The sequence below is a fragment of the Mycothermus thermophilus genome (assembly GCF_041956435.1).
Source record: "Mycothermus thermophilus strain CBS 625.91 unplaced genomic scaffold VTJ04scaffold_3, whole genome shotgun sequence".
NCBI classification, from domain to species: domain Eukaryota; kingdom Fungi; phylum Ascomycota; class Sordariomycetes; order Sordariales; family Chaetomiaceae; genus Mycothermus; species Mycothermus thermophilus.
Window position 1 is genome coordinate 3,725,639 of NW_027191429.1, and position 27,081 is coordinate 3,752,719.

A 27,081-nucleotide genomic window follows, 5' to 3' on the forward strand; every position below is an offset into this window, starting at 1 on the left:
TCAAGGACCCTGGGTGATACCTTAGGTACCTAGGTAGGGATCGGGAAGGTCCAAAACGGGAGGAGGGGTCAAGACACCGGAGACCGGAATGGCCAATATCCATACCTGCGAAAACTTCCGGCTCCCCCCTCCGCCAAAAGACAGCCCTCTCCCTTCACCCATCCATGACAACAACGCCAACACAGTATGTACGAATGTACGTATCCGCAACCCAGCCACAACGACTCGCACTACCTCCTCCATCCCCAAAACCCACCACCACCACCGCCCGTCGAAGCCGGCAGCGTCGTTCCACTCCCCGTCGTCGCGACTGTTGACACCGACGACGTCGAGACGCTTCGGCCAAACATGCTCCTCCCCACGGCCGCCGCCGCTGACGCGACCGCCGAAGACGCACCACCTCCTCCCGCAGCAGCAGCAGCTCCTGGCGGTGGTAAATTCTCCCCGGGCGCCAACCCAATAGCCTTGCGCAACTGCTCCAGCTTCTGCTTGCACTCCTCAAGCTCCTGGCGCGCGACCGCCTCGGCGGTTTTAGCCTGGACGAGTTCCAGGAGGAGCGCATCCTGCTCGCTCGTCGGTTGCGGTTTTTGCTGTTCTTGTTGTTGCTGTGATGCCGTGACGGTGTCTCTCTTGGTCACGGGCAGGGTGGAGGAGCGTTTCTGCGGGGCGAGATTGATGGCGAGGCTCGAGGAGCCGGTCGGGCCTTGCGCGTGAGAGGGCGTAGACCTACTACGCGCTAGCTTCAGCTCGCGGAGGCCCGAAGTTGAGCTTGTGGTGGTGGTGGATGCCTGGGTGCCTCCTCCCAAAGCTAACGCTCTCGGGAACCATTCACTCGCTCCGCCGGCACCGCCCGAAGGCGTATCCGACGCGCGCAACCTCATCCCTTGGATCTGCCGCTCGAGCCGCTGCTTTTCCTGATGGACGTTGCGCACGTGCGCGTGGCTCTCGCGCAGCTGGTCGCGAAGCGATGCCGCCTCTTGCGTTATGTCCTGAATCCGCCGACGCAGCTCCTTCGACCGTTCCCGCTCTTCCACCAATTGCTCGCGTGCACGCGCCAGTTCGTCGCGGAGGAGTTGTTTGGTCTCGGCCATGGACGAAGATCTCGGACTCGCATCGGCGGCGTTGGAGGTATCGTCGTCGGTCGCGCTGCCGAAGCGCACTTGCACGGCTTCAATGAGCCCGGACAGGTCTGCTGATGATGACGGTGCTGTCGCCGTGTTCTCGTCCCCGCGCAATCCATCCAGAAGCGCGCGCACAGCACGCCGGTCTTCCTCACGTTCCTCCTTCTCTCGTTGCAATTGACTCGCCAGAATAGCATGGTTTCGCTGCAGCTCGCTGAGCGCCGTGAGAAGGTCTTCGATCTGGGTGTGCAAGTACTTGCTGCCGTCCTTGGCCGAGCCGGCATGCGCGGGACCCACCACCGCGGCGGCGGCTGCTGGTGCCGCCGGCGTCTTGGCGGGGTTCGGAGTCGGCGGGTCGTCGGGAGTGCTGTCGCGCGAGATGGTTGTCGTGGTGTCGATCGATGCAGAACTGAAAACGCTGGCCGCCGATGAGGCGGTAGACGATGAGGCCGCCTCCATAGACGAAAGGCTCTGTTTAGACGTGCTGCGGCGAAGCATGCTCAAAGGCCGAGAAACAATCGATCCGGACGATGCGGTTGTCGGACTGAGGGCAGAAGATGAAACGGCGGCGGCGGAGACGGATGCAGACGTCGTCGAAGTCTGCGTCGCGGCGGCAGCAAACGTGGCGACTTTCGGTGTTGGTGAAGGTGAAGACAAAGAAGAGGCCCAAAGTCGACCCAAGAAGCGCGATGCGACCGTGGTAACATCGGCTGCGGCCTGCGGTGCGCCTGGGCGTGGTTGATTGGCGTTGGCGCTGCTGATCTTGGCTGTTTGCTCTTTGTACCCCTGTTCCAAGGCGGCCAATCGGTCTCTGGTGACGATATCGGCCAGCGCGACAAAGTCGTTGACAAAATCGTCGGCGTTGTGTCCATAGCAGTCCCAGACACCACGCGACAGCAGCAGGTGCATGACGTCCTCGAGCTCGGTACAGCCCAGGATGCGGACCTGGTTCTTGCGCATGAGCGACAGCGCAACGCGCATAATCGTTTCGGAGGCGCCCTCGGCAAAGATGACATCGTAGATTCGAAACAGCATGGGCAGGGGGCACGTCACGGCGTAAAACGACAAGAACCACTGCGAAACATAGGCATGATCGACGCCTAACTGGTCCAAGTGGGCCGATAAAGTGGGCAGATGCTGCCGCAACAGCTCGCGGAACTGGTAGATGCGGAGATGCAGTCCGGACAGGTCGGGAACAAAACAATGCCGCATCTCGTAGTTTTCCATGAGTCTGGCCCAATCGAGTGGTTAGCTTCATCGGCACTTCAAAGAATCAAAACCCCCTAAATGGCGCCACTCGGCGGGGGACAAGAAACAACGAAAAACAAACATACTTGACGAGGACGCAAAACGCCTGCTTGTCCTGCATGTGCATCAAGAGCGGCCCGACCAGGAACGCCAGCCCCTGGCAGTACCCAATCTTCTTGTCGTAGAGACTGAAGCACTTGAGCACCCGGGCGAGCATCTTCTGGCCCTCGCCGTCCGGGTCGCGGAACATGTCCACCCCGGGAAAGCTCCGGCCGAGGTCCTTGCTGATCATGCCCTCGTACGGGCTGGTCTCGCCCGACAACCGATCGTACAGCTCCTCGAGGGCGCTGTCGCGGGCGCCGGCCATGCTCTGCCACACGACGCCGCGCAGCGGGGGGGGGATGCCCTTGCGCACCTTGTTAGACAGGAGGGTCGGGAGGCGCGCCGCCGTCTGCTTGGGGTCCTTAACCAGGGCCAGGTAGAAGTCGAGCTCGGTCATGGGCGTCGGCGGGAGTGTCGAATACCGGAGGGCGGGAGGGGTCGGCCCGCTGATCATCTTGCGCAGCTGTGCCATGGACGGCGGACGCGGCTTGCTCGCGCTCGACTGGATGGCGGCGGTTCTGGGGTTTGTCGCTGCTGCTGCAATCCGGGCATTCTCTTGATTCAGCTTGGCCAGAAGCGACGCCGCAGTCGGATTGAGGTCGTTGGCGCGGCCTCCGATCCGGGCACCGTGTTCCTTCGCCTCCAAATCCTCCTTTTTCTGGAGAGCATCCCAATCGACATGCTCCGAGTCCGAGCTGGAAGCGGAGTCGCTGCGTTTCCTCCCATCGCTTGCCTTCCCAAGCTCCTGTAAGAGGTTCTTTCGGCGTTTCGAGGTCTCAGGCTCAAAGATCTCTGACTCGCTGTCATCGTCATCATCGTCTTCTGCGCCCTGGAATGTCTCGGGTGATGCGGACTTGTCCGGAACTATCTCGGGAATCGGGGGTTTCTGGGAGAGACCGGCGGTGCTCGACGGGACGGCGGCGTCGAGGGTTGGCGAAGGGGACTCGGAAAGGCGGACGGTTACCAGGGAGTCGTGGGCGCTCGCCTCGCCGGCAGCGGGCCTATTATTCGTCGGGGTGCTGTTGACAGCATCATCGTCGTCTAGCGGTGGCCGCATGGTATTCGTCGGCGTCCTTCGTCCATCCTCCTCCCCTCCTCCATCATCACGGCCGGGAGGATCCATCCCTACCCCGAGCCCTGCTGCTGCGGACTAGCGGCCGGGGTACAAGAACCCGAGAACGCTAGCTAACTCGAAATGAAGGGAATTTTTTGTCGTGACGTGTCGACGAGCCTGGCGTCTCCGCGTTGCCGTTGTGGAGAAGCTTTCAAGGAGCTCCGAGATGTCCAATGTTGCGTCGCGTCCGCCTTTTTTTTCTCGGGCTCTCACGGAGAAGGTTCGGCCAGGTATGTTTGGTTTGTGTTTTTTTCCCGAGGCAATGGGGCCTAGTCTGCCATAAAGGCTCTCCAAAAAAAACCGCCCTCGTGCAAACAACAGCAACAAACAGTTGATATGCGGCAAGGATAGCTTGCTAAACGCCGTGTGTGTCTTCGTCTTGTCTCGGGAAAGGCGGGCAGCAGCACGAGTGTCGGGCAGTTCCCGCCTCGAAAGGTGCGGATCTTGGCGCGTGCGAGAGGACGACGGTCTGGGGCTGGGCTGCTCGAGATCGGGGTTTCATCGAGGGGCCGACGGGGCTGAAACGGCGTGATCAAACGTGGCCTGCGGCCGTAGGTCGACGCGAGAGCAACGAGTCAGATAACTACAGGTCCGTAGTACTAGTGTAGTAGTACGGAGCAGTAGTCATCTGGTTGTTTATAAGAAAAACAGTGAGGGAGGACCACCAAGACAAAAAAAGGCATGACGACGTGAATTGAGTGAGCCCCTGGATGCAATTATTCCCAGATTGGCCTGCAGACACCCAAGACACCAACTGCGACCATGCAACCCATGCTGCAGCTGTCCCAGCGGGGCGTGCCGCCACCGCCAATCGATGCATCTGGCTGCGAAACCATGCGGTCAGTCAGCCCTTTGGCTCACTACCGAGTAATGCCCCCTTTCCAATCCATCAGCACGCAATAGGGGGAGGCGAACAATCTGGAACAAAGGAAAGACGAATCTCTTGATTGCGACGATGAGTCTGGAGTACCTAATGTGAGAGAGAGGACCACTGTCAACCAGAGGATTGGGGGCAACAGTAACGCTGCCGACAAAAGCTACCCCTGCCGAGCCAGCCCAAGATCTCCCATTGGACGAATCCCTCTTGGCCAATCGCTGCCTTTCCAGGTCTGGGATGAACATATCCGCCAGCCGCCAGCCGCTAGCCGGCGCCAGACGCGGGCGAACTTGCTCCGGCCCGGAGTCGTAAGCCGGCTCAACTCCGTACCCCAGATCTCGAGTCCAGCCACGGCTCCGGTAGGCACGGAGGGCGCTATTGTCCCGGGTAGGAGTGTCAGCCGTAATATTCATGAGGTGTATGTACATACTCCGCAGTTATCTTCCTAGGATATCAAAGCAATCATCCCGAAAACTGTCAGCCTGACGACCTAGGGATGTGACAACGAGTACCCGACTTTTTCAGCTTTGTTCCCCATGACTAGAACGACTAACAGCCATGAACTACTGCCTAAGAATAACGGAAGAAACAATAAACACCTAATACTTGTAACACACAAAAGACGACAAAGAGAGAGAGCAAGAATACAAGCAGAGTCAAAGACCAACACGCCGGCCAAAGTCCAAACCCTCCATCGCAGAAACAAGACCAGTACAAGCAATGGTTGAAAACAAAAAAAAGAAAAACATCCTCCAGCGTTCTATGTACTAAACAAACCCATCCCTTGACCTTGTGTCGCCTCCATTCCGTCCCAGATTCGAGCTCCATGATACACCTGCGCAACCTCGCCTCCCCTCACCCAGACACCTGCCCCGGCTGCCCCATCCGTGACAGTTGCATTTGTCCCATCTGGCCCATCTGGCCCATTTGTCCCTGTTGCATCAACAGACCCGGCGCCATAGCGTTCGCCATCTGTGGTGTGCCATGGCTCTGCCCGGGAGTCGCAGCGGGGCTGTTCTGGTTCGACGCCTGCCCTCCCACGCTCGCAGGCGTAGCAGCCGGCTGCTGACCGACTGTGGTGGGGGGAGCAGTGCCATTGATTCCCTTATGAGCAGCAGCCGCAGCCGACCCTCCCTGGAGAGCTGCGCCGGCAGCATTCGGGTTACCCGGCTTGGACCCCGCAGGCGGCTGGCTCGGGGGCTCCTTGTTGGGGTCAATTCCAGGGTAGAGCGACTGGAGCTTCTTGTACAGGCTCTTGATCAATTGGTCGCGCTCGGCACGATCAGCCATGGGATCCGCAGGGCGTTCAATCGGGTCGTCAGGGGTGCTTGGTGGTAAGCGGATCTTGAGATTGAGGTTAAGCGGCGGTGGCGTGAGGTAGGATGGCGAGGGTGGAATCTGCGCCTTGCCTTTCCGATCGGCCAGGGCAAACATGTAGGTGAGGTTGGCCTGCAGCCTCCTCATACAACTGAGCGAAAGTGTTAGTCCTGGGTTTTGCAGGGGGTGGCAAGGATCTCCAATATAGACTCACTGATTGTAATCAATGTTGGCCAACTTCTCTTCCTCGGCATAATCAACATCGCTGTTCTTTTGCCCTGCCGCCTCAGCAGCGGCCTGCTCCTTCTTCAGCTCGTTCCGGCTATTGACCAGCTGTATTGACTCGTAGAGTAACTCCTGGTTGATCTCAAGCAGCACCGACATCCTTTCCTTATCCCGGAAGTCGCTAGCTGGGCTCTGAGGGGCAGACCCCGCTGTCGATGTCCCGTTGATCTGCGTTTGCGTTTGGTCTCCAGGGAAGGTGGGCGTCTGTGGTGTAGCAATCGATGATGGGGCCTGGGGTGGTGCCGTCGTCGCTGGCGTCTGCTGCGTCAGAGAGGTAGCCTGGGCCTGGGGCGTCGACAGCTGTGGTGGTTGCTGCGGTTGCTGCGGTTGCTGCTGCTGCTGCTGCTGCTGTTGTTGTTGTTGCGGCTGGTGTTGCGGCTGCTGCTGCTGTTGTTGTTGTTGCTGCTGCGGCTGCTGTTGCTGCTGTTGCTGCGGCTGTTGCTGTTGCTGGAGTTGCGGCGCCTGCGGTTGCGGTTGTTGCTGTTGCTGCTGGGGAGGCATCGACGTTGGAGTCCCCTGGTGCTGATTAAACTGGCGCTGAGGCGTCGACACCGGCATGCCCATCGGAACCGCCTGTTGAACTTGATGCATCCTTTGCATCATGGGCTGCTGACCGGCCATGGCCGCACCCATAGGATACGGCGCCATCTGGCCAGCCATCATGAAGTTGGCCGGCAGCTGAGGTTGAGGCGGCGCCGCCGTCGAGGCGACGCCAGCCATGTACGGCCCCGTGGTGAAGGGGCCCTGGAAGGCCACTACAGAAGGTGTCAGTCCCGTCAGTCATGGATGTAAGGGGCTAGCTCAAGACAGATTAACTCTGAACATCGGGACCTGTTCGACGCGTAGGACCCAATGCCTCGGAGCGACCTGCCCGTCACCAGACGCGTAAAGAGAACCAAACTTACTCTGACCATTGGCGGCCATGTGCGGCATGGCGGGATTCTGCATCATTCCTGCAGGACCGGCAGTGCCAGCCATCATGGCCGGGTTCGGCCCGGCGGGAAACGCGCCAGGCTGACCCGGCATTGGGAACTGCTGGGCGTTGAACATCATCTGCTGCGGTTGGCCTGGGGAAGGGCCGGGTTGCAGATGCGCGCCCTGGGGTGGGGCGCCGTTAAACACCGGGCCCGCGGCGACATTTGGGTAGCCATAAGGAGCCGAATACATGTCTGGGTATTCCGGGCTGGATGCTGCCCAAGCCAAGAAGCCCGGCGGGAGGCGTCAGGGGTGAAGCCCGAGAAGTCAGATGGGCACGACGGAGGCGCGTCGTGGAGCGGATCAGGAATTGCGGCTGCCGGTTGTGTGGGGAAAGCAGGGTTACTGATTTGGCGGAGGGAGGTTTGGCATGGGAGCTGTCCCGAGGGGAATCTCGCTGATTTTTCTCGAGCGAACAACCAACCAACCTGTCGCGTTTGGTAGGCAGTTCCCAACTAGGAAAGTCTGTCAACCGGGAATGGCGAAGCACGACGTGTCTTGGGCAATGCCGAGGACGTGTTTTCGAGCAGCGAGGAGCTGGGGGGGTGTGATGGATGGATGGTTGGATGGTTGGCCAGGCTGGACAGACAAGAGTTCACACCGGGTGGCCTGGTGATTTTTGGGGAAGACGGGTGCAGCTGGGGCGGAAAAGACCGACGAAAGACACGCGGCTGTCCTGTCACCACCGCTGACGCTTGGCTCTGGTCCAACTCAATCGTTTGCTTCCACCCTTTTCCAGACAGAACACCAGGGGTGCCGGCACCCAACGCAGGACAAGGAAGAGGCAGAGGAACTCCCACAGCAAGCAAGGCTCCGTGCGGACTGTGACGACGCCGGTCTGCAGGAAGGACGAACGAATGCACACCGGCGGGGTGGGCAGAGGCTATCGATCGTCCGGACCGCAGAGACGCCCCACGGGGAAAGAGGATTGCCGCTTGTGTTTCGCGGCTTTGCCGGACGAGTTCCACGTCCGTCCAAGTGGCAGCGGGAACACAAAACTGCCGGGGGAGTGTGGCCGGGCTGCTGGGCCAAAGCGGGGGATGTGGGAGTGACCGGCGGGGAAGATGAGACGATGCAGAAAGATAAATAGTAGCGGACCTGTCCGGTCCGTGTACGTACCTCCTACACGATAATCTGCAATGCCTGAAAGAAGAAACGAATGTCAGGGACCGCGGAAGGCTGTTATCGGACTCTGGAATGGGGAGGCTGGTCCAGCGGTCACAGTGGTCGGGGGTTGGGTCAGTCGGGGAACAAGCGCAGACAGACGGGAGGGTTGCGTGTTCACAACAATGACGATTTGCCGCGAGACAAGGAGCGCAATTTGCAAAGGGCAGAAAGTGAGAAACTGGAAGTGGGCATTTGGCCATCCCCCTGACTGTGGCGCTAACCGGATCGGGAGCCTCCCGCTTGGAGGTGGGGCAACGGCAGGGGCTGTGCTTGGCTCAACGTTTCTTCCGGTTGTTCTCCCACAATGAAGAAACTTTCTCCAACCATCCTTCCATGTTCGACTGAAGACATTGGAGGAGAACACAGAAACCCGGAAGGCTACTTCTTGCTTCCCGGTCGTGGCGTGGGCAGGGCCAAAACCTGCTTTTGTTTTTTTATTAAGATATCTTTACTACTACAAGTCTCTAGGCGTCTTGGAGCGGCGAAGCTTCCAGGACTCATCAAAGCTCCGACCGCTCGGTTGATTGTCACTGCAGTCGAGTCCCATACTTGGAGCGACCCGCGACCACATCGAGGAAGTGCTCGGCCACAATAGCGCCTAGATACAACCCAGTGTTAGCTCTAGCAAGGTCTCACGCCCGGCGGGCTTTCGGGATGGATGCCAACTTACTCGTCTTGTTCGAGGGGTGCAACTCGTCGAACCACATATAGCCGTCGAGCGAACCAGGCAGGTCGACGCACGGGCTGCCCGCAGGCTCGCACTGGTGGTAGTAGCTGTTGACGTTGTACGGCTTCGACAGGTACTTGGTCGGCCGCTGGTAGATGTCGAGGAATAGGCTGTGCACGTCAAACAGGTCGACCGTGGCCTTGGGCCAGCGCTTCTTGAGCTGTACCATGACGGGCAGGCCGTACTCGTACATGGTGTTGACGCTGGTCGAGAACTCGCGGATCTTTTGGGAGTACTGGGTAATGTTGTACTGCGTCTTGGTAGTCCAGAACATGCTGTCATAGGTGCCGCCGTTGTCCGGGTGGGCGTACAGCGGCGTGAGCTCGAGCGGGCCCGCGTTGAGCACCACGAAGCGTCGCCCGCCCGTCTTGTAGATCTCGTCCAGGACGCCAAAGACGCAGCTGACAAAGTCGCTGATGGTCTTGCCGGGCGCCTGCGAGTCGGACAGGAAGGCGTCAAAGCCGAGGTCGTTGGTGCCGATCCACACCGCGTACACGGTGTTGTCCGCCGTCCGGTGGGGATACAAGGATTTGAACTTGATGTCGGTCTTGAAGGACGGCAGCTGATCATCCACAATGGCTGGGAAGGTCCGGTTGATCATGGCGAAGTGGCGCGCCACGATCGAGTTGGAGCACACAGCCCCACCGACGGCATAGTCCCTGAGAGCAGCGTTGGCATCACGGGCGGCATATTGGGCCCACGAAAGACCGCCGCTCGCCGTCTCGGTCGACTCGGGGTGCATCTGACCCGGAGGGGGTGCCTTGCCACCATTGTTGATGTAGTAGCCCAGGCGGCCGTTGTCGGTCCAGCTGTCGCCAAACGTGACCAAGGTGTCAAAGTTAGCCTTCTTGGGCTTGGCCAGGGCGAGCGAAGCGCCAGCGATGATCCAGGAGAAGCGCATCGTGGGCGTGTCGTTCAGCAACGAAACAGTGGTGGTGACAGCGGCGAGCTCGACGGGCCCGGGCGAGCACCACGGACACCACGCCCGGGAATGTCCTGCTCGTATTATACGTGCTCCGTGGTCCGCGGGGAAGTGGCCCCTGGATAATAAACGGTGCCATTCAACCGGGAGCGAAGCGGGATCCGTAGGCTATATTTGAGGTTCCGTGCCAGGAACCCGGGCCATGCGGGATCATGACAACAAGCGAGTGGATGTGGTCCCGACCCTGCAGGCCATTCGAGAACAAAGGTTCACTTGACGACATCCTCGTTGAATTTGGTTCGGCTCAAAGTGGACCAAACATAGCACCCATCCCAACCGTGAAGTTACATCGTGCCCTCGTGCCTTGGGTGACGTTCGGGGACGAAGTGACTTCATTCCGGGCCCAGCGACCTGCAATTCCGGGTTGACGGAGGACTGGAAACGTCAATGAAGGAAGCTCGGAAATGGTGTACGTTTTGAGAATGGGTTAGCTACCTAGGTACGAAATGCTCCAAGACAGACCATGAAAGCGCCGGGTTTCGTTGGCGAAGAGGTTATGCATGAGTAAGTGATGTTTACTCGGTTGGCTAGATCTCAGCTATTCTCAGGAATATCAGGTACATATCAGTCCAGATACCCCAGGTAGGTAGGTAGGCAGTAAAAGATCCGGCTGAAGCGAGGTGGTTGAAGAAATCAACTGGGGTTCGGAGGCTCTTCCTGGAAGTTGTACCTGACTCACAGGGTTAGGGTTCAAAAAAGGAGGTGACGTTCCATTAGCTGTCCAGTGTTCTGGCGAGAAGGAAAGTGCAGAACCAAACAAATGGAATGCCAATCAGACATGTAATTGTTTAGATACTTCCTCGATGATCAAGTCCGTACCATATTAATCATGACTCAGGAGGTGCAGGTTCACAGGTCCGTCTGGCCCGGCCGTCCTTCGTGGACCCCTCGGCGGCGGACCCGCTCCGGAGTCGGCGCCGAATCAAGACAATTCTCAACTTCCATTTTCAAGCGTCGACTCACTCACTCTATGACTCTTACACCACGACCCCTCCCCAACCCAGGACAATTCCCGTGAATAAAAAGCTCCGAGTTGCTTTCACAACAACCAATTCGAAAATTTCTCTGCAATTAGGAGCCAATTCTGGCCAACCCCGCCATGTCACCCTTCAACCTGGAAACCTGTGCCCGTCCCAACATCCTGGCTCTTGAGCCATATCGCTGTGCCCGGGAGTACGTACCCCCTATCACTTCACTCACGTTGCCACTCACTCACACGTTTTGCCAGCGACTACAAAGATGACGGCACCAATATCCTCCTCGATGCCAACGAAAACGCCTACGGGCCTCCTCTCCCCTCCTCCTCATCCTCAACCCCCGATGGCCCAACTCTAGACCTATCCACCCTCCACCGCTACCCTGACCCCCACCAGATCCGCCTCAAGCAACTCCTCTGCGACCTGCGCACCACCAACCCTTCCAACCCGCGCCCCTTGACGCCAGACAACCTCTTCGTCGGCGTCGGCTCCGACGAGGCCATCGACGCCCTGCTGCGCTGCTTCTGCGTGCCCGGGCGTGACAGCATCCTCGTCTGCCCGCCCACCTACGGCATGTACTCAGTCTCGGCGCAAGTGAACGACGTTTCCCTCGTTCGCGTCCCGCTCCTCCCCGCGCCGGGGTTCGGCCTCGACGTACCCGCCATCTTGTCTACCCTTTCTTCCCCGGGCTCCGAAACCATCAAGCTCATCTACCTCTGCTCCCCCGGCAACCCGACCGGCGCGCGTCTCTCGCCCGCTGACGTGCGCGCCGTCCTGGCCCACCCGACCTGGAACGGCGTGGTGGTCGTTGACGAGGCGTACGTCGACTTCTGCGCCGACCCGGACGCCGAAGGCAACCCGGCGAGTTTGGCGGAATGGGTGACCGAGTATCCGAACTTGGTGGTCCTTCAGACGCTGAGCAAGGCGTTCGGCTTGGCCGGGCTGCGTCTGGGCGCGGCGTTCGCCAGCGCACCCATCGCGCGGTTGTTGAACAACCTCAAGGCGCCGTACAACGTGTCGAGCCTGACGTCGGCGGTGGCCGAGTGGGCGCTGGGCGAGCAAGGGTTGGCTAGGATGCGCGAGCACAGGGAAAAGCTGCTGGAGCAGCGGGACAGGCTTGTCAGGGAACTTCCCCGCATCCCTGGCGTGGGAAGGCTGAGGGGCGGGCTGGATAGCAATTTCTTGCTGTACGAGATGCTGGACCGCGAGGGCAAGCCGGACAACGCGACGGCGCTGGCCGTGTACGAGAGGCTGGCGGAGAATAAGGGGGTTGTCGTGCGGTTCCGCGGCAAGGAGCATGGATGCCTGGGATGCTTGCGCATCACGGTCGGGACCGAGGAGGAGGTGACCCGGTTTCTGGCAGCATTGGAGCGCACGCTGGCTGAGGTGCGGGGGACGGCGGCGCCCGCGGACGAGGAGAAGCGGGAGGCCGACGCGAGCCGGGTGGTGGACTGAATTTAGAAGGGAATATACAGAAGGGGAAGTGGAAAACAAAATAGAATATTCAATGATCTGAGATGTCGACCGTCTCCCTGTATTGCTATCATGGGCGACCGTCCAGCTGTCTAATATGCTTTCTCTCACTGACTTGTCGAAAACCGTGGTTTGGATCTAAATGGAACAACACAATGCACTAAAAATGTTACATGAGAACGCAAAACTCCGTCATTCCTCAACCTTTCCGCTCGAACATTCACTCTTAGTCCACCGTCAACGGCGACCCTGGTAACGCCTCCTCTTTGTCCGGTTCCGATTCTTTGCCTCATCGGCAAACTCACGAACCGTCTTGATCTCATCACCCTTGAGCGGCGGCGGGGCTTCGTAGACGAGCAACCCCTGGATCGTCTCGAGCGCACACATTTCCTCTCCTAGACCCGTTTGCCCATCAAACGCTTGCACATACCATTTGTGTCCGCATTGGGTGCCCGATGGGCCACCCGTGCAAGAGAGCGCCGCCGCCTTGACCGTCGGGTACCACAGCTCCTCGATGACCGGGCGAAGCGACGGCACAAGCACGCTGGCGGCGTAGGCAAACCGAGAGAAGTAGCCCTTGAAGCTGCGCATGTCCTGGTTGCATGTGTGCACCTGTTCGCAGGCGTGCTCGTACATGATGTTGGTGGCGTTCTCGAACGGCGAGAAAAAGGAGCGGGCGGCGTTCAGGATGCGTTCGGCGCGGTCGGTCCATTTCTGGTCGCTCGTGTGGTTGGCCATGACCGCGGTGCCATACAGGTAGGCCGCGGCGGTGTACGAGAACGTGAGGGGGTTGATGTTGCTGCAGTTCTCCCTTGAGCTGGCACCGTCGTAAACATTACCGTCGGCATCGATCAAACCAACGGCCTCAGTCCAGTCCCACACCTTCTCGGCCCATTCGCGGTACGTGTCGTTGCCCGTGGCGCGGGCGAGGCGTGCCGAAATTTGGAAGAGGCCGCCGTTGCTGATGGTGTTGCGGTAGTCGAGGCCGTTGGGATTGTCCGGGAAGATCTGCCACAGCAGACCGCCACCGCAGGCCGATGTGTTCCAGCGTTGGACCAGCGAATTCCAGATATTGGAGCCCATTTCCAACCAAGACGGCACCGTCGGGTCGGGTTGGGGGAAGTTCCGCTCGGCAGCCGCCATGACAGCGAATCCCCAGAAGGCTTGATCATCGTTACCCTCCTGGCCGAAGTGGGCGGGGGACATGAAGTCGAAGGCCGGGCCGACCTGGTCTAGCAGGGCGCGCGCGATGATGCGGTCGTAGCTATGGTCGCCGGTGTAATGCGAGTAGTCAAGCATGCTTCCCATCAGAGCGCCGGCTTGCCACCAGTAGTGAGGTGGCGGTAGATCAACAAAGCCGTCGGCCGTGCCCGAATAGTAAGCCATTGTGTCGGCGGCGATGGTCTTAGCAACGCCCCGGATCGAGTCTGCGAGGTGTTAGCGAGCTATGTTGGTAGCCGTGTTGAAAATATACATACCAGAGCTGGTGATGTCGAGATCCTTCGGGGCTATGGCAGCAATGATAGCCGTGCCCGCCGTCACGGGCTTGGCAGACTTAAAGAAACGCATCGTGGCGTGGTTCTTGACCAGCAAGTGAAAGAAGACAATATTCGTTCCCGCCAGCGAGCGTATGAAGGTAACGGCGTGCCTGGCGCTCCAACACTGAATGGACTTCGCACACCACGCTGCGGAAGTAAAAGTCAGGGGCCAACGCTCAAGATTCTGGGCTGGTGCTCAACACGAGGCCCTGTACTGTACTGTACTCGGTACAACGCTGGAAAGCAAGGAAAAGAAGACAGGATGTGATCAACACATAAACGAAGGACAATGCCCGAGAAGGACAAGAGGGTTGTGCAGTTCTAGGGCGGGCTCGAGAGGACCGCCGGGAGAGGATACGGCCTCAGTCGTGGAACCGTGACATTGGAAGAGAATGGCGGAGGTTCATGATGGATCTTTATAAAGAATCAAAAACGGGCCCACTGTCACGCCCGAGCTGACGCCAAGTGCCTTCATCTCGTTCATGATTTTTGCTCCGTTCTGGCATCTGCCCTCTGCTTTTGGCGACCCGAATCCTCGGCACAGACCACACAAAGGGAAGCAGGGGGCGGTCCGCAGCCAATGGGACGTTGCACCGGGTCGTGGAGGTGTCATGGTGCGGGCAAGTGCAGTTCCTGGATTTCCAGATTTTCTGTTTTTAGCCAGGGGTCTAAGCGGTGTCCATCGGAGAGTTTGTCTTTTCTTCAGCCGGCCGAGTTGCTGCTGCATCTTTACGCATCTCTTCGGGCGGGCTGCAGTCTGGACACAGTACACTACCTACCTAACGTACACTGGAATATCTATAGATTGGGCAACATAGGATCTTGAAGACGAGGCAAACATCAAGACCTGGTGCGCTCACCAGAGGAGGACTGAGAAAATCGGGCAGAAAGAAGCCAGGCAAGCGCCTGTGGTGTCTCCATCTGGACGACAAACAGCCAGGGGCTCGCAGCGGTTGATTGGCAGTCGCCTCGTGCTGAATGGGACCATCCCATCTTGGCGGTTCGCTCCCACCCTCCATGCACCTGAAACAAACGCACCCCAGACCAATCGCTTGCCAAGACCGTTTCGAAGGCTGAGGGTTTGTGTTGATCCTCTCTCGGCTACGGACCGCAGGTTGACGGACATCCACAAGCATCCGATGGATGGATGCGCGCGGCTGCGGCTGCGGCTGCGGCTGCTGCTACGGACCGCACGACTGGAAGCAATCCCGGACACGACACAGACGACAGGCTAGAATGGACACAGCGGGGAGTACACTACCTACTCATAAATCCGCGAATCCATGGGAAGATATTGACTAATGGTAACATTGCCCGGGGAGCTGTGTTGCTTGCCGTCTGCCCATTTATCATGCTCCACGTTCCCAACCCGTCGCGCAACAGAACGCCATGTCCCTTGAATCCTCACGAGGGGTATCCGTCAGCATCCACAATGTACATACATGCGCCGAGATATGGAAAAAAAACATATGCATTCTCACAAAAGCAGAAATCCCAGCATAGCCACCCCGAACACCGACGTCTTCAGCCCTCCCCATAACTGGTGATGGTTAGCCCCCGAAGTCGGCTCCGGCAGCCCCGTCCGCGAGGCCACCACCGTCCCCTTCAGATCTAGCGAGCTGGTGGATGTGGGCGGCGTCGACAAGGTCAGGACGCCCCACGTGACGTCAGATCCTGTGAAAGTGCTCGTCCACACCGTCTCCGTCGGACCCGTGAGAGCAGGATGCCGGTAGCCAGTGTCGAACGAAGACGACCCCGTACACGTCGCTGCCGTGGTTCCCTCCAATTGGCACTCGAGGTCCGCCGTTCTAGTTGGTTGTTAACGGCCAGCTACTTCAATAGGAGCTCAGCTCAAATGGGGGGGCACTCACAGTGTGCCGGGATCAGCTCCCTTGTACACCAAGGTCTGAGGACCCTCGGTGAAGACAAAGGGCAAATCGCCTGCGATCTGGCAGTCCGAGTCGGCGCAAAAGACGGTATAAACAGTGACCGATATGTTCTAGGGTGATATGTCAGAGACAACAAAAGCCTCCCGATATAATAAATGAACGGCTTTCGACATACGCTGCTGAGGATGCTCCCGCGAAGAGCCGCCCAGTCCGAATCACGATACTCTGGGAGATACACCGACACGGTGGACTGACCATCGGCGCCGGCCCGGGTGCTGCTCACCGCGACATACAACCAGCTCAAGAGCGCCGCCGTGCCGTGCCGTTTCATGATACTCTTGATGTTGCACTGTCGGCAAGTGGAGTGTCCATGATCTACGAGGATGAAGAGAGCATGAGAGGCGGTCGTTGTTTTGGTGTTGAGGCTGGTCGTTCGTTCATCGTCCCTTGGCAATGCACGGCGCGCTTGGCGTTGATGCTCATGGGGGCTCCTCGGCGCCAAGACCGCGGTGCCAAGATCGTGACTCCAGGGGCGGCTGGACGGAGCCGCCTGCGCCACGAGATCTGTGCTGTGTCGGACCGTTGCCGAGCATGAAAAATCGATCTCAAGACATGGCCCGCCAGCAAGGAATCCGATCTCCGGCTTTGTTATCGCACACTAGTGCAGCCGGTGGAGGATGAGTGAACTTCCAAGGTTATGAGCGGCTCGCCCGCTCCATATCCTATCTTGCCAGGAACATTGTCAACTCACGTTGGTCCATATTTCCCTCATCACTACACCAAAAGTGAGACCGACCAATTCTAGCACCGTGAATTCAGCATCAACACGTCGCAACACATGAACGTGGAAAGGATCGATTCTTCCAGGGTCCCCAGTCGGCGTCGGCACAAGTTCCCACGCTCGGCAGGACATTGGCTCAGGCGTTGACGGACCTGTTCCGCATCGGCTCAGGAACCAACTTCTGCCTGCATGCTGCAATTTCCCGGCCCTTTGTTGGTTGTTAGTGCCAGTGGACCCTTGGCAGGGCGATGTAACTTGACGGTTTGGAGTTCCCCTGAACGCTTGAAAGTGTACCAACCCGCTCATCTTAAAAAGATTGGGCGTTCCCATGCACCCTCGTTCTCATGTCGCTCGCGATTTTACGTACTTAGGGTAGAATTTCGCATCCCGAGCTGCCATCTGGTCCACCGCCATTGCCATCCATCACCTCTGCCATCCAGCTCGGTTTCTTGAAACAAATTCAACCACACCAGCACCGCCACAATGAAGAGTGCTACCTCCATTCTCGTGACGGCCCTCGCGGCCGCCGGCCTGGTCGCCGCCGAGGACACCACCACCGTGAGCCTCCTGTTCCCCTTCGAATATGAGGGGGATGTGGTCGCCTCGGTCATCTCGGCCGGGCCCACCGCCACCGATTACTACGTCAGCTGCCCTACCGACGCCCCTTCGGACGAGTGCGGCATCGGGATGGGCTTCTCGCTGCGCAACGGGCCCGAGGTCCTCACTTACTCCATGTATTATGAGGGCGAGTATACTTGGTACGCCCTCTTCTCTTTCTCTCTGTTTGGCTACAAATCCAGGCTTGTGTACTGACCTCTTTCTCAGGACCATGACCGCCTCCTGCTCGCTGGACCCCGCCAAGGACCGCGCGTCCTGCTTCGGCACCACAATTCGCGACGACGAGAAGACGATCAGCGCCGAGGAGATCGTCGGCTACAAATCCCAGTTCCTGCCCGTCACCATCACTGCCGGCGCGGACAAGCTCAAGGCTGTTCCTACTGGCGGTAGCGATAGCGACAGCAACGGCCCCGCGGAGACTGCTGCTCCGACCGCCACGGCCGGCTCGGGCCCCCAGCCCACGGCCGCTGAATCGACCAATGCTGCCTTCCCCCGCATTACGCAGAATGCCGTTGTTATGGGCGCGGCGGCGTTGGTGGGTGGCGTGATGATGTTGTAAAGATTGGCAAGTGATGGTTATGCATATCGACGCAATGAGTTAGGCTTTGTGTGGCTCTCTGTGTTGGGATATGGTAATGGTTTTGTACATAGGTCGGCCTTGGGAAAAGCTTGGGAAAATTGAACATATGATACCCATTCATTCTTGCAGTGATGAACTCACGATGTCCTCGGCACAGCCCTACAGACGCGCATCACTGAGGGTGAAGAGAGTTTTCTATCTTTAGCAATGATTCTAGTTAATCGTGTTCTTCCATCTGTTCATAGTATCTGCCGCATGGTTTCGCTCCATGGGTGGTCATTTAGAAACACGCGAGCCCTGTGGCACGGAGAACTCGAGACGAGTGTGCTGAGAACACAAAACCAGAACGGATACTTATCGGTATGTCGTTCCTTGGTCAGCAACCCTTCCAACTCAATGGAGCTTATCCTCCCTCCCGTCCTGCCAGCTCGTGCAGTTGACACACCGCAAAGCCTGTGCATCCATGTTAGTCAACCAACCAACCGCCCAGCTCAGAGAAACCGGCCAGAACACCTGCTCGTGTCTGGTGCAACATACCTTATCGCTGATACTCTTCCGGCAGTACTGGCACTTGACCGTGTGCTTGATGATGGGGTCATGTGAGACCCATTGGTACATGGATGCCAGGCCGTAGAGCGAGAAGCCCACGCCGATGAAGTTGATCAAGCGGCTGATGAAGACGCTGTGGGGACACGTTCTGAAGTGAGTATGTGTGCCTCATGCGCAAGACCCAAATACCTAGGCAGAGAGGTAGGTAGGTAATCTAGAGAGAACACATACCCATACGCCATCACGACCGCACCATCATCCTGCGCCTGCTGCAGCGTGTTATACGGGCGGTTCGGACCCGGGCGGAGCACGGCGAATTTCTCCTCGAGGTTTTTGTTGATCGGGAGCAGCACGGACAGCGGGGGCAGCAGGATGTCGGACACAAACGAGGTGACGAGGTTGGTGAACATGGACGCAATGATCAAACCGAACGCGATCTCGAGGACATTGCCCTGGAAGGCAAAGTCGATGAAGCCGTTGACGATGCGCTCGACGCGGCGGCGCGATTCGTCGAGCAGCGGGCGCCGTTCCTCCTCTTCCTCTTCCTGCCGGGCAGAGCCAAACCGCGGCGAAGGTGCTGGCGGAGAGTTTGGACGTCCGGACATTGCGTTGTTTGGTGTTTTGTATTCCTCCTAGTACTTACTCAGACTTGGAGAAAGAGGTAGAAGGTCATTGGAACCCCCACATGGTATGAAGGAAGAGGGTGACATTTGTACTAGTTATACGAGTTCACCAGCCATCTCGGTCTCGAGAGCGGTGGACGTTCCAGGTTGTTGGCCAGCCTCCACACGGCCCTTGCTAGGTGTCGCCAAGCCACTTCGTCAACGCTCGCCAAGCTGCCGAACGCTGGCGCTTCTGACGTCACAACTCACATGCCTGCCGCAACAACAGACACCACAACAAGCATCACGAATCTCGATGCCCTGGTTGGTTTCAGGGTCGAAACTCATGCGCGCAGACGTGGCTCCTAGTAATGGCTGGAATAGCCTTGATGATGTGGAGTTATTTTTCTCATTACCTAGCGTGCCAGACCCTCGGTTGAAGTGGTATCTCCCGTGGTATGGTGGGCTGGATTAAACGGCATTGGGCAACGTTGACACGATAAGGACCAAAAAACTCAAAAGACTAGAAGAAGAGCCGGGACTCTAAAGATCAAACTACCTCCTAGACAAGCCTCAGAACAAGATGATGATAATAAAGCAATCGTCAAAAATTACTGAGACATTCTAAGAAATCACACCAAAACTCACCATCTTTGACACGCCATACCATAATAGGAAATAACATTAAAAATCAGCAAAAATTATTCTAGAGATTTAGTAAAGCAATTATACTACGAAGGCGTCTTGCCTTAAATAGTTGTTCTCGACGAGCTGTACGTCAAGATTTGAGGTAAAAGTTAAGATTTGTGCCAAGATTAGGGTTAGACGTGGGGATGACCAGGGTTATGTGTAGAGGACGAAATGGAAGGTCGAAGACTTCAGTTTCGAATGATGCACCTCTTAAAATAAAGGATATTACGTAACAAGGATATAATATTTTAAGGGATCTACTAATTTACTATACTTATACATATTATTGTTATTATAGACAGGTTTGCTAATTTTTGGGAAATTTTTAAAAATGGTGAGTTTTGGGCATTTAAGGTGTGACTTTCCAGAGTGTCACAGTATTTTTTGATTATGGCTGTAATTATCAGTATTCTTCATGTACCTTGAACAGCTCCTCCATACCTCACACTCTATCGTCATGTCAAAACAAAATGGGCAAGGTCATCAGGTAAGAGATATCAAACCGAGAACGAGTCCGGGCTCAGAGAGAATGCTTTGGCCGGCGGTACCGGCATCCATGCGGTTTTCTCTTGGATTCGGGTTTCCGGGACCGCCCGGGCCCATTTCTCCGGCCAACCTCCGACCTAGCCCCACATTTCCCCGGGATCCCGAGGTGGAACATCCAACCCCGCAGGACGGATGAAATAATCAAAACACTTGCAGCTTGACAGCAGGAATCGCTGAAACAGAAAAGACAAAATTCCCATTTAGTTCATGAATAAGCTACATATATACAGCAAAGAACCGCACCCGCGCCCGCGCCACCTCGTTCATTTACAACTTAGGGGCAGCGTTGATGTACGCATTGCCGTTCCTGATGGCAGCGACGGCGTCGTTGACGAACTCGTCCACGATGGCCTTGGCGGGCTTCTTCTCGTTGACGACGGCGGCGCACTGGCCCATCAGGTACGGGCGGAACGAGTCGAGCAGGTCCTCGATATCGGCATCCTCCTTCTCCACCTTCAGGGCAGGGCTGATGTTCTTCTCACCGGCCATGACCCTATCAAGGTCGGCCTCGTACGGGATCTTGCCGCGAGCGGTAAGCTCCTTGATCTCCTGGGCGCGCTCCTCCTCCCAGTTGACAATGTAGGGGTTCTTGCGGACGCGCATGGGACGGCCCGTGAAGATGACGGTGCGGATGGTGTCGTTGAAGCCAGCGGTGCGCACGGCCTCCTTGTGGGCCTCGGGGGCGCCAGCCTCCTCGGACAGAACGAAGCGAGTACCGACCCAGACGCCGGTGGCGCCCATCATGAGGGCGGCGGCGAGCAGCTGGCCGTTGTGGATGCCACCGCCGGCGAGGACCTGGACGGGCTGGCCGGTGAGAGGCGACTTGTGGCCCTTGACGGCCTGAACGACGGCGGGGATCAGGATGGTGGTGGCGATGTCACCGGTGTGGCCACCGCCCTCACCACCCTGGGCGCAGATGATGTCGACGCCGAGGTCCAGGCACTTCTTGACGTGCTTCGGGTGCCCGATCATGTTCATGTACAGGATGCCGGCCTTGTGGAGCTTCTCAACGATGTGGCGCGGGGGAACACCGACGGCCGAGACGAAGAGCTTGGCACCGGACTCGATGATGATGTCGACGAGCTGGTCGAGCTTGCCCTTGGTGTAATCGTAGCTGGGAAAGTCAGCAGGAAGCTCGGAAATACATCTGGGGCGGTGAGAGCGTACTTGGTCTTGCGGGCGTTACCGCCGACCTGGGGCAGGAGAAGATCCACGCCGAAGGGGGCGTTCTTGTCGTTGAGGTTCGCCTTGAGCTCGGCGATCTGCTCGCGCAGCATGTCGGGAGTGTAACCAATGCCACCCAGCACGCCCATGCCGCCGGCGTTGGTGACGGCCGCAGCCAGCTTGGGGCCAGCGGCAACGTTCATGCCGGCGAGCAGGATGGGGTGGTTGATCTTGAAAAGATCAGTGAGGGGGGTGCGGATCTGCTCTGTATGGAGTCAGCGATCGAGGTCCATTGTGTTGTCGGGAACCCGGATGCGCGTCTGACAAGCGTCGACCGTCCATTGTTGTGTCGGCGAAAGCGCATGTGATCAGCCGGGCGAACCTGGGACGAGCTGGGTCACTTACGAGGAGAGGCCATGGTGCCGGTTGTAGCTATAGTATATGGGAATACAACAAATTGAAGCAAACGCGATAACTGGGAAAACAGGAGGAAGCGCAGCGGAAGAGCGAGAGTGGGTGGTTTTAAGAGAAAGATGAAGAGATCTCGACCCCAAGCCAGATCCGGGGAAGCCGCTACTTGAAGCCGGGGCTCTTGGGGGATTCTGGGGAAACTGGGTCCGCCAAGACCGGTTGCAACAGTTTGTGCCGAGGTTGGCCGCCTGCGCAGGGCCAGGCACAGGCCAGGGCGAACCTGCAGCCCCACTGGACAAAGCAACTTTGTTGGAGCTGAGGGGTTCCCGTGGCTGCTGTAGCCGAGGCATCCCAACGGCCCGGGGCACTTCAACCTAGCGGCATGCTAAACCTCCGACCGGGCTGGAGGTCGACGGTCACGCGTTGCACTTTGGGCTTGGACTTGTCAACCGAAAAAGGCCAGTTATGCGATTCAGTCGCAGGGGTTCGGTCAGGTTGACATTGGCAGAGAGACCCGAGAGAGTCCAACAAAACGGAAAATATCAACCGCAAACTAGTACTTTGTACATACCTACATACACCTATACCAAAGGTTTAGCAGGAAGACCACGCTCACAGCAAAGGCAAGGCGGAGAGGCATCTTTGGAGAAAGCCAAGGAGCACATGCCTCTTCGCATGTCTTGTCAATCTGCAAGCAGGGTCACATCTCGAACCAAATTTGGAACTCCAGCCTGCGACAGACAGCAGCATGCATCAACACCAGACACATGAAAAGACAAGATGACCTCTCTTCAAACACTCGAGACGAACGACTCGGCAGACTCGGTTCTCTTCAGGCGACTGGAATTTCCGTCTCCTGATTACCTAGATCGTCCTTTGTTTGCCAACTCCGGGCCGGGAACTCCATGAATCGCAAACGAACCGCTGGACTTCACAACGTCGAGGGAGGCCATGCGGGGTAGAACCCTAACCCTCTTTTTTCATCACCTCCCCGCAGCAACAACTCCAAAAAAATCACGAGTCGTTATTATCGACGACATCGAGATGCGGCCATGAAGCGCTTCGCTCTCACCATCCACCCGCCATTGGCCCCTCTGCGCACCCAAACGACCACCGTCCGCCATGCGCGACACTGCGCCCACACACTGCGCCTAGGCAGGACCGCTAGGAGACCCTTTTCAGACACTCCTCGCCGTGCATCCGACCAGTTCAAGTCGCCTCCTCTCCCCTTTCGCAAATACACCTTCCCCCACGGCTCTGGACATTCTGGACCAATTGACCTTCCGGCGAAAATGAGCGGCCCCGCGTCGGACCCTGCGCGCCCGCGCACCGCTTACATTGCCCTGGGCAGCAACATGGGCGACCGCATCGCCTGGATCGAGAAGGCCTGCAACGAGATGGACGCCCGCGGCATCCGCGTCAAGCGGACGAGCAGCCTGTGGGAGACGGAGCCCATGTACGTGCTCGACCAGGACCGCTTCGTCAACGGCGCCTGCGAGGTTCGTTGGTGCCGTCGCCGTCCGATGTGTCTTACGTGGCTGGCTTGAGTCTCGGGTCTGACCCTCCTGACTGTCTAGGTGGAGACCACACTAGAACCCTTAGCTCTCCTCGATGCTCTCCAAGACATTGAGAAAGCGCTGGGCCGGAAGAAGGTCATTGACAAGGGTCCTCGCAATATCGACCTCGACATTTTGCTGTACGAGGACATGAAATTCGAACATGAACGTCTCAGGATCCCTCACGTTGGCATCCCGGAGCGCGAGTTCGTCCTTCGTCCTCTCGCCGAGTAAGCCTCAATCTGGCCCGATGCGGCGCGACCTGGCTAACGCTCACGCTCAGGCTCACCCCCGACAAGCCTCTCGATCCGGAGCGTCCATGGCGTGTCATCTACGACTACCTGGCCGCCCTCCCTCCCTCCAAGTCGCCCATCACCACCATGACCCCTCTCTCCTCCCACCACCCTCCCATCCAGGCGCTCAACCCGGCCCGGAAAACCCATATCATGGCCATCCTCAACATGACGCCCGACTCATTTTCTGATGGCGGCCAGAACCCGATCCCAGGGAAAGACAGCTCCGCCAAATCGACCCTCATACAAACTGTACGCGCATGGCTCGATGCCGGCGCTACCATGATCGACATTGGCGGCCAGTCCACCCGGCCCGGCGCGCCCGAGGTCTCGCTTCAGGAGGAGCTCGATCGTGTGCTTCCCGCGATCCGCCTGATCCGCGAGCACTTCCAAGAACCCGTGCTTATCAGCGTCGACACGTATCGCGCCGCCGTGGCCGAAGCCGCCGTGGCCGCCGGCGCCGACATCATCAACGACATATCCGGCGGCTCCATGGATCCCGACATGCTCCCCACCGTCGCCCGCCTCGGCACAACCATCTGCCTGATGCACATGCGCGGAACCCCTTCCACCATGAGCCAGCTCGCCGACTACCCGGACAGCGAAGGGGGGCTGATCCCGTCGGTTGCTCGCGAGCTGCTCGAACGCGTCCGCGCTGCTGAGGCCGCGGGCATCCGCCGTTGGCGCATCGTGTTGGATCCGGGTCTGGGGTTTGCCAAGCTTGGCCATCAGAACGTCGACCTCCTGCGCCATCTCGGCGAGCTCCGCGCCTGGCCCGGCTTGCAGGGCTTGCCTTGGCTGGTGGGATCGAGCCGCAAGAGCTTTATCGGACAAGTCACTGGAGTGCCGAGCCCGCGCGAGCGCGTGTGGGGTACGGCGGCGACGGTGGCTGCTGCTGTGCAGGGCGGTGCGGACGTGGTGAGGGTGCATGATGTCAAGGAGATGGCGCAGGTTGTAGCCATGGCGGATGCTATATGGAGGTATTAGCTTTCGAGGCTACGCGGGAGGGGTTGGGAGTCCGTAGCTCGCTCGGCCCTGGACTTGGGGAGAATCCAGAGATATCAGTTGACAATCCGGGATGGGCTGTGGGGTTGATTTACGATGAGATGGAGACATTTTGGGAGGCATTTTGACCTGTGTTCTCTGACATTACACATCCGCGAGGAACGGTTTTCCCTCAGGCATCTACAAACTTAAGGCTTGTGCGAGCCTGGAGTCACACAATTTAGAAACAGCAACCGGATGACGCTAGGTCTTTCTCTCTACCCAGTGAGATGTGTTGTCCTATTGAGGAGGCTCGGGTGATACAAGTGTGTTGACCGCCGTAGAAGAGATATGATCATTCCTGAACGGATCTAAACTTCTGTATTGACATCCCACTACGTCGGCGCCTCCAACATCTAGGTATTCACCGGACCTGTCACCAAGATACTTCTTCGTCCATTCTCATGCCCACAGCTTGAAGAGCGCGCTTGCAAAGAGCCAGAAAAATGTTCTTCACGTAACCGTCAACAGGGTGAAGCAATCCAACCAAGCCTATCACCCCAGAAAGCGTCATGAAGCTAAATTAAGACATAGGTGCTTACCTAATTCCTGTCTCACATGACCGTCAGCGAGTTTGCGTAACCAAGTACGATGAGCACTTCATCCACCCCCCCTTTCCCAGTGGCACGTGGTGTGGCGTCAGACGTCTCAGTTCCGTTGTCTCAGGGAGACATCGTCGGTAAGCAGAAGGCGGGAGAGATGTCCTTCACCTAAGACATGCATGCTTTCGAATATCTGGCCGAGCCCGTTCCTTTTCAGCGCGGACTTGGGGATGGGGAGCAACACTCTCCGAGAAACCTGCCAGAGCGGACAAACTTTGTTGTTTTGGCATGTATGGAACATAGGGACATGGTGATTCTGATGTTGGGATAAACTGGCGTTTGGTCGACTTGTGTCCCCCCACGTTCATGAAGGAACCACCCTGGGTTAAGTTGCTAAACGATGAAACAAGACGTATCTCGCGGATTCCCACATCCCTTGCATTGCATGTATAAAATCTGCCGACAGAGGTTAGCTCCTGGTCTGACTGCCAAGTTGTGGCTGAAGATTCCACATCAGATCCTTCCTCCGTCTTCATTCTCCTGAAAAGAGACGAATCCTGGTCCCTTTCAGGTCATCTTAAATCATGTTGGGCCGAATATGCTCCTCAGATACACACCAGACCTTGAAAACTGTGCTGGGCGTGCATAGCTCCTTGAGCGTAACCATCACAGGACCTAGCCACGACGCTGCGAGACGGCTCGGAATGTAGAGATGCCGGGAAGCCAGATCAAGAGAGCGAGCTGAAGTTTCACTCGGCTCTCAAAACGTGGAAGTATCGAAACTCTGATGAGATCGCCCCTGACTATGTCCCAGGAGTGCCGGAGACATAACCTTGGGAATACAGACGGATTAGACATCTTCATTGCACAACTCTAGCATCTGAACCATCACCATCAACCATAAAGGGATATGCCGACTCCTCGATCCCGAACACCATGGTAACGCAAAAGCGCCGCAACCGCAACCTTGTAACGCCTAACTAGCCCAGCTGAGATGCACGACGAGTCAGGAACCAGAGGAGAGCAATGAATGGTTCGGTCGGGTTAGTCCCCGTTTGTGCCTCGCCGTTGAAACAACCATGTTCAGCTGCCGACTCCGCCGGCGCCGCATCCACATCTTCGGGATGGAAACGGGCCGATCAAGAAAAGAAATCTCCGTCTGGAGATCAAGGATTTGTTGTGATGATTGCTGAGCATATCTGAGGAACCGGTCCCGAGTCACTAGGTAGTCCAGGCCGCATGGTAAGGTTCAAGCTCCCCCCCTCCCCCCCCTAAGGAGATCATGACCACGTCGTGATTACACCGATTCAACAACGCAGCGGCGATCTTCAAACATGTCAAGGGCACGGAAAGGCAATAGTACTCTAGAGATACCCTTACCTGCCCCTATTCCCACACCGCCGACGACGCAGTGGGCCAACCTCAGCCGCCGCGTCAAACCAAAGAGAAAAAAGGCCGAGTATAACAAGGCTGATATAGATATATAATTTTTCCTAATAACACACCTGATATCAGGCTCTACGCGGTAGCCAATAACACCTTTCCTTCACTCACCCAAGCCGCCGTCTATCACAACTTACACGTCGTTTACCAGACTCCCGACTCAGCTGGTTTCAGTCGAGTCTCTCTTAATCTCTATTAACCGAAGTGTACAGAGCAAATAGATAGCAAGGAAGAACAAACATTAGCAACGAAACCGATCCCCTTCCAAGCATTATGTACACATCAACGGCTTATACCAAGTACTAACCACAACACAGCCAAGGCCACGCGCCATGTTACCCCGTCCCCCGTGCCATCATGTCAGATGTCAACCCCCACTCCCACCACCCCCTTGAAGAATGAAAGACGGCAGGGCTGACCCGGGACATGGGGGACATGTTGTGTCAAGTCAACGCCGTTACTTTGTCTTA

General features: G+C 57.6%; 11 protein-coding genes across 11 annotated transcripts; 3 read left to right on the forward strand and 8 right to left on the reverse strand.

The window, feature by feature from the left end:
• Window positions 1-230: 230 nt before the first annotated feature.
• Window positions 231-3,528, reverse strand: VTJ04DRAFT_5493 (uncharacterized protein; the record flags this gene model as incomplete). The annotated part of the gene is made up of 2 exons (XM_069363614.1): window positions 231-2,352; window positions 2,456-3,528. The coding sequence occupies 2 exons, from the start codon at window positions 3,526-3,528 to the stop codon at window positions 231-233; spliced, it is 3,195 nt and encodes a 1,064-aa protein (XP_069220443.1).
• A 1,504-nt stretch (window positions 3,529-5,032) lies between these two features.
• On the reverse strand, window positions 5,033-5,290 carry VTJ04DRAFT_5494 (uncharacterized protein; the record flags this gene model as incomplete). The annotated part of the gene is made up of 1 exon (XM_069363615.1): window positions 5,033-5,290. One exon carries the CDS (start codon window positions 5,288-5,290, stop codon window positions 5,033-5,035), a length of 258 nt encoding a protein of 85 aa, XP_069220444.1.
• A 27-nt stretch (window positions 5,291-5,317) lies between these two features.
• VTJ04DRAFT_5495 (uncharacterized protein) lies at window positions 5,318-7,231 on the reverse strand (the record flags this gene model as incomplete). The annotated part of the gene is made up of 3 exons (XM_069363616.1): window positions 5,318-5,930; window positions 5,994-6,819; window positions 6,970-7,231. The coding sequence occupies 3 exons, from the start codon at window positions 7,229-7,231 to the stop codon at window positions 5,318-5,320; spliced, it is 1,701 nt and encodes a 566-aa protein (XP_069220445.1).
• Window positions 7,232-8,733: 1,502 nt separating this feature from the next.
• Window positions 8,734-9,834, reverse strand: VTJ04DRAFT_5496 (uncharacterized protein; the record flags this gene model as incomplete). Its single annotated transcript, XM_069363617.1, has 2 exons — window positions 8,734-8,804; window positions 8,877-9,834. 2 exons carry the CDS (start codon window positions 9,832-9,834, stop codon window positions 8,734-8,736), a joined length of 1,029 nt encoding a protein of 342 aa, XP_069220446.1.
• Window positions 9,835-11,014: 1,180 nt separating this feature from the next.
• VTJ04DRAFT_5497 (uncharacterized protein) lies at window positions 11,015-12,347 on the forward strand (the record flags this gene model as incomplete). The annotated part of the gene is made up of 2 exons (XM_069363618.1): window positions 11,015-11,088; window positions 11,144-12,347. The coding sequence occupies 2 exons, from the start codon at window positions 11,015-11,017 to the stop codon at window positions 12,345-12,347; spliced, it is 1,278 nt and encodes a 425-aa protein (XP_069220447.1).
• Window positions 12,348-12,602: 255 nt separating this feature from the next.
• On the reverse strand, window positions 12,603-13,934 carry VTJ04DRAFT_5498 (uncharacterized protein; the record flags this gene model as incomplete). The annotated part of the gene is made up of 2 exons (XM_069363619.1): window positions 12,603-13,792; window positions 13,844-13,934. The coding sequence occupies 2 exons, from the start codon at window positions 13,932-13,934 to the stop codon at window positions 12,603-12,605; spliced, it is 1,281 nt and encodes a 426-aa protein (XP_069220448.1).
• A 1,446-nt stretch (window positions 13,935-15,380) lies between these two features.
• VTJ04DRAFT_5499 (uncharacterized protein) lies at window positions 15,381-16,123 on the reverse strand (the record flags this gene model as incomplete). Its single annotated transcript, XM_069363620.1, has 3 exons — window positions 15,381-15,711; window positions 15,775-15,902; window positions 15,968-16,123. The coding sequence occupies 3 exons, from the start codon at window positions 16,121-16,123 to the stop codon at window positions 15,381-15,383; spliced, it is 615 nt and encodes a 204-aa protein (XP_069220449.1).
• Window positions 16,124-17,056: 933 nt separating this feature from the next.
• On the forward strand, window positions 17,057-17,750 carry VTJ04DRAFT_5500 (uncharacterized protein; the record flags this gene model as incomplete). The annotated part of the gene is made up of 2 exons (XM_069363623.1): window positions 17,057-17,331; window positions 17,399-17,750. The coding sequence occupies 2 exons, from the start codon at window positions 17,057-17,059 to the stop codon at window positions 17,748-17,750; spliced, it is 627 nt and encodes a 208-aa protein (XP_069220450.1).
• Window positions 17,751-18,164: 414 nt separating this feature from the next.
• On the reverse strand, window positions 18,165-18,925 carry VTJ04DRAFT_5501 (uncharacterized protein; the record flags this gene model as incomplete). The annotated part of the gene is made up of 3 exons (XM_069363624.1): window positions 18,165-18,224; window positions 18,309-18,453; window positions 18,552-18,925. 3 exons carry the CDS (start codon window positions 18,923-18,925, stop codon window positions 18,165-18,167), a joined length of 579 nt encoding a protein of 192 aa, XP_069220451.1.
• Window positions 18,926-20,425: 1,500 nt separating this feature from the next.
• VTJ04DRAFT_5502 (uncharacterized protein) lies at window positions 20,426-21,740 on the reverse strand (the record flags this gene model as incomplete). Its single annotated transcript, XM_069363625.1, has 3 exons — window positions 20,426-21,272; window positions 21,326-21,587; window positions 21,728-21,740. The coding sequence occupies 3 exons, from the start codon at window positions 21,738-21,740 to the stop codon at window positions 20,426-20,428; spliced, it is 1,122 nt and encodes a 373-aa protein (XP_069220452.1).
• A 1,045-nt stretch (window positions 21,741-22,785) lies between these two features.
• On the forward strand, window positions 22,786-24,569 carry VTJ04DRAFT_5503 (uncharacterized protein; the record flags this gene model as incomplete). Its single annotated transcript, XM_069363626.1, has 3 exons — window positions 22,786-23,232; window positions 23,311-23,519; window positions 23,573-24,569. 3 exons carry the CDS (start codon window positions 22,786-22,788, stop codon window positions 24,567-24,569), a joined length of 1,653 nt encoding a protein of 550 aa, XP_069220453.1.
• Between the last annotated feature and the right edge of the window lie 2,512 nt (window positions 24,570-27,081).